Source organism: Mus caroli, chromosome 13, assembly GCF_900094665.2.
Source record: "Mus caroli chromosome 13, CAROLI_EIJ_v1.1, whole genome shotgun sequence".
NCBI lineage: Eukaryota > Metazoa > Chordata > Mammalia > Rodentia > Muridae > Mus > Mus caroli.
In genome coordinates, this window is record NC_034582.1 from 106,501,945 (window position 1) to 106,507,235 (window position 5,291).

General features: G+C 39.4%; 2 protein-coding genes across 2 annotated transcripts in view; one reads left to right on the plus strand and one right to left on the minus strand.

Annotated features, from left to right (window-relative positions):
* The window catches only part of Esm1 (endothelial cell specific molecule 1), an 8,934-nt gene extending 6,666 nt beyond the window's left edge, over positions 1-2,268 (plus strand). Inside the window, exon 3 of the mRNA XM_021180763.1 lies at positions 811-2,268. Within this exon, the coding sequence (XP_021036422.1) occupies positions 811-911 (101 nt within the window). The 3' untranslated portion in view covers positions 912-2,268. The remainder of the gene's footprint in view (positions 1-810) is intronic.
* Positions 1-5,291, minus strand: part of Gzmk (granzyme K) — a 57,068-nt gene that overhangs the window by 47,034 nt on the left and 4,743 nt on the right. The gene's annotated exons all lie outside the window — the stretch shown is intronic.

A 5,291-nucleotide genomic window follows, 5' to 3' on the forward strand; every position in this document is an offset into this window, starting at 1 on the left:
CTTTCTTTCTTTCTTTCCTTCTTCCTTTCTTTCTTTCTTTCTTTCTTTCTTTCTTTCTTTCTTTCTTTCTTTCTTTCTTTCTTTCTTTCTTTCCTTCTTTGGCAGCCAGTGTCCAAGAATGGAAACTCACGAGTTCCATCCTTTCAAGCTAGCAATGCCCCATATCTATGTATCTGCCATGCCGCATTAGTCCTGCTCCATTCTTTTTCATGATGTACTCTGTGAACACAAGCTTGTCTCGCTCCTCTTAGAAGCAGATTCCATTCTAAAAAGAATTCTAAATCTTATAAGCCTTTCCCCTACGAAGAACAAGCTCTACCTTTAGAAAAGAGGGCTGCCTTCTGGAGTGATGCCAAGAAGTTAATTCATCTTTCATGAAGTTAGTATGAAATTCCTTTTAGAGATTTATTTTTGCAGCATCTGGCCATTTCCTGAGTATGTGTTGAGCACCTATCGTGTTCCAAACATTGTTATCCATGCGGAGGACACAGGTGAGCAAGTGGAAGAGACAGCAAATGCAAGAAGCCCTGCTTTTATTAAGCTGGTCTTTCAGGGACGGCGTGAGATAATGTCCGGGAGCAGTACATGTGGACCATAGGGGGAAGTGTTGCTAGGTGCACATAGAGAAGTGATGTGAGGATGTTATCCTGGCTGGAAGACTCATTCAGAGCTCTTCAGTAGAGTGAATGGGGGATTTTGAATTGAAGATTTATCTTAAATTCAACCAAAAGATAAAACCAAAATAAAACAAATCCACGCTTGATCTTTAACTTACAGATGTTATATGATTTGTGTGCCTTCTGATTTCAGAGCGTGACGCAGCATCCGGAGATGGCAACGCTGTGAGAGAAGAGATTGGAGAAGGGAACGCTGCTCGGCCCTCGGTGATGAAATGGTTAAATCCACGCTGATCCTGGCTGAGATTTGCCAAGAGAAGGCTCCATTTTAGTGACCAACATTCAGCCAACAGTTTAAGAACGGTCTAGAACATAGACTGTGGACATGTAATTTATGGAGATCAAGTGTGATTCAGGAAAAGAATGTAGGCTATATACAACCCATAAGACACATATGACTGAACCCTTTTAGGTATTTGCTAAATATTTAAATTCATATAGATCTGTTAAGTGTGTGTGTGTGTGTGTGTGTGTGGTATCACCAAGGAACTTGAGATGGTCTTGCTGTCAGTGAGTACTCCAATCAAAGCTGAAGGACCGGTGGTTTCATTGACCTGGGTGCACATTCTTATTGTGATACAGGTTGAAGAAGAGTTGAGAGCAGGAGACAGTGGGATGGTTGTGAAAGTAGGGGTTATAATATTTGTGTCCTCCTTGTAGTAGTTTAAATTTTTTTATTTTGTTTTACTTGGAGGCAATAAAACAAGACCAGAAAAGCCTTGAAGGAAGTGAGATATTGAAAGCTTATGGGAATCTGAGCAACTGCTTTGAATGGAAATGCTTTTATTACAGCTACTTGTATCTGATGAGAATAGGGGCGGGCAGAGGAGGTGGACAGAGGAATGAATATATATTATATTCCCATCACTTCTCATCTCTGGTTTAAACACTGTGGGCCTTGAGACAGATGTAAAAAGTCGTTTGCCCTCCTAAGGGACAGAACAGGGTGAAGGTGAATATTTATGTATTTTTATAAACAAATCTTGTAGTTTAAATATTTCTCCAGCACCCACATGTCTCCCCATCTTAGAAAAATTACCCTAATGTTGCTTGTTTAAAATGGGTTCTCAAACACTCATATATGGAAAATGTGTTATTAACAATTGTACTAATAGTAATAAAAATGTAGTTACTCCAGATGTATAAAATTTTGAAAAAAATTTTTAAAATGCTATATCTCGAGTGAATTTTAAATTTAAATCAGAAAATAACTTTTTAGACAGTTTGAGAAAGGAAAGTTAATTTTCATTAGGAAATGTGTCAGCTTAAAGGTATCGTTTATTTTCACTTTTTTTATTCTTTCTAAATTGATTGATGAGTGGATCTGAGCTTTTACCCGGAGGACCTTAGCACAAGAAGAACTGTTGTCCTGCCAATGCGGGGAGATATTTGCAGAGTATTTTATTTGGAGTGAAGAACTTATTTAAGAAGTATTTCCTTATTTCCTTATATTTTATTCTCAAACCTTGCCAACAGAGTTGTGAATGTATTCGTGGGAAGATCCGGGAATGTAAGCGCAACCGCCTGTTAGGTTTGCCTTAAAAGAACGGTGTATTATTGTTCAATAAAAATAGCACAGCTGTTCCATGTTGACTGGTTTTCTTCTAAATTTTACTCAATCAATAAGAGAGCTATTTCACATTAGAGAACAAGTCCTTTAATTGAATTTTATGCCGCAGATGTACTTCTGCACCAACACGAGAGAGAAGATTTCTGTCTTTGGTCAATTCAGACTGTGACCCTCCTGAAAAGTGAGTCCCTATATATGCTGACAATTTTACAGTTCTGTTCACTCTGGGCTTTTTTTTTCTTTTAAACTTATGTTTCTATCTCTATCTCTGTCTTTCTGTCTCTCTTTTAATTCAAGATCAACAAAATCCACATTTTGGTATGTTAAGTTCGCTATATAGTATGTAGTATATGCAGTATATGCTATATAGTATGTAGTATATGCAGTATATTAGCTATGTAGTATATGCAGTACATAGCTATACCAGTATTATCAAGGTTACTGAGTGATGATCCTGTTACTGTGATTCAGATACTGAACTCAGCAAAAAGCCTTGCTTTATTTTTTTGTTCCTCCTTGGAAGGCAGAAAAATTTCCATGAAATAGCCACTACACTTGATTCCAGGCTCATTGAGAAAATGGGAAATAATCATCCCGTATGTCTGTTAACTGAAAGAAGGCCACAGATCTTTGAGTGTCCACTTCACTCCGTTCATATGTCTGCTGGTTACTTATAATTAACATTAGCATTTTATTTTCATTTACTTCCCAATGTTTTTCAAAGTAGTTGTGCCTTTTAAAATGAGGACAAAGGCAGATCTTTCAGTACCCCTGGAAGAAGGGAGAACCCCTCCCCCCACTGAAGGTCATGAGGATCCCACCTGAGAATGGCACGCAGACTCAGCGTTGGTGACCAGTTACAGAAGCCTTTGGAGTGTGCTGACCCAATAGGAGGGAAATATCTGTCTATGTTAAAGATCCAGCTTCTCTGAGTTTTTCTAAATAGAGGAAATTAGATGTGAGTTAGAAATAGTTAACATTTTAAAAAGATATTTATATTCTTCCTAAATTTAAAAAGTGAAAATCTACACGAGCTCCTCCCCTGTCCACAAAGTTTCACGATATTCCCTTAGGGAGTGACGTGGCTCAGGTGACTTTCGCTTGAAATCTAAACCCAGAGTTCAGTATCTTCAGTGCGACCATAGCTCATAAAATCAAGTAAGAATGGACTTGTCGCCTCTAACTCCAGCCGTGCTCTCTAAGGGCCCAGGTCATGACTTTTACCCCGCATTCTAGAATTCATATATCCTAAGTTGTTCTGTAGCCTTTTGACTAATTCTGATGGGAGGGTCTCGGAAATCTTTGGATTCATGGGAAGACACAGAGAACCTCAGCAGTGCAAGCAATAATGTTAGGACAGCGCTGATATCAGCCTGGCTAGACTGTCGTTTCTTATAAGAGGCAGTTTGGCAGGGCTTCTTGTGTCTACTCTGTTTTATTCTTCCTTTTACATGGCCATTTAGATGAAGGTGGTGGGGGACCCACAAATCTAATCCAACAGCACACAGTTATCTCCTTTTAAGTTGCCCTAATCATTTACCTAATATCCCACTTAAAAAGGGTGTGTTACATAGAGAACCATTCCTCCTCATAAGGTATACCCGATTTTGAACTCTGCAGAGCTTCTTTTTGTTTTGTTGGTTTACTATTTTTAAAAAGAGAGTGAAAACTGTCCAAGTAACATTGAGCACAGACTTATGACTCTCAAAAGCGAGCGTCTCTGGAACCTTCTGGAGCCTTCAGTAGACCACATGTTGCAGATTCAGTAGGATTTGAGGTGGGGCCCATTTCAATCACTCCTAGGTAATTCGAGATTCTAGAAACTATGGTTTGAGAATGGCTGATACAGGAATATTTAGATGCTTAGAAATGAAATAAGCTATAACGCAAACCAATCACGAATTGGTTGCTCTATTTTCTAAGCAGTCAGTATACCTAATGGTTGTTGTGTTTTGTTTTCGAAGCAGGGTCTCACTATGTAGCACTCACTGTCCTGGGACTCTCTGTGTTGACAAGGCTGGCCTTGAACCCACAGAGATCCTCCTGCCTCTGTCCCCCAAGTGCTGGGACTAACAGCATGCATGAACCACCCCTCATGGCAAGGGATACCCAATTTTAAAACCTATGGAGTGTTTTGTTTGTATGTTTGTTTACTACTTTTTAAAAGTGGATGAAAATGTCCAAGTAATTTTAAACTCTAGGGGTTTAAAGAGGGCAAGGCAGAAGCATCTCAAATTTGAGCAATGTCTCAGAAGTAAACCAGCAGATGAAAACAAAGATGTTTGGGGGACTTTAAGGACAGATAGGAGATCATCAAAGAGGATGGGGTGGAAGATGAAGACTCAGGAAGCTATCAGATGATGTGTTCTTATAGAAGAAAGACATGGAAGAAGAATGGCCAGGCGTGTCATGTTCCCCACCCCCTCTAGAAACAGCTGAACTGAAATGGCCTCAGGGGATTGGAGGGGAGGAGAAGCCTGTCTGAATGGTGCGAATGCATGACAGAGGAACGCTTTTCCCAGAAGGCTGTCTAGGAAGGTTGAAAGGTCTTCTACAACAGAATGGCAACTTTACTTAGTAGCAGTTTGTTTCTTTCTGTCCCACCCATTCCGTAACTGAGAGCTGGCGTTCAATGTGCAGGATTATCTGTGAGAAATGATGGTAAAGATAGATGGTGATTTCAGTGAGATAATTCAGTGGAGTCAGCTGAAGGGTACCACCAATGAACTGCGTGGCAGGGCACAACTGTAATCACCGCCCTTGGCGGGCTAAGTCAGGGGGATGGTCAGAAGTTTGAGGTTGGTGAAGGCTACAGAGTAACACTCTATCAAAAGCATGGAAGCAAGCAAGCAAACAAATAAAGAGAAGCCAAAAGAATATCATATATTTGTTGATAAAGCTCATATTGTCATGCCATATAGTAACCCTAAATTTTGTGCAAAAATATGTGTATGGACCAGTCAAGAGACCAGTGATGTTTGTTTTATTCTTTATATCTTTATGTATTTTCTAAAAAAAAATTATAGAGGTAGTTTTTTTTTTTT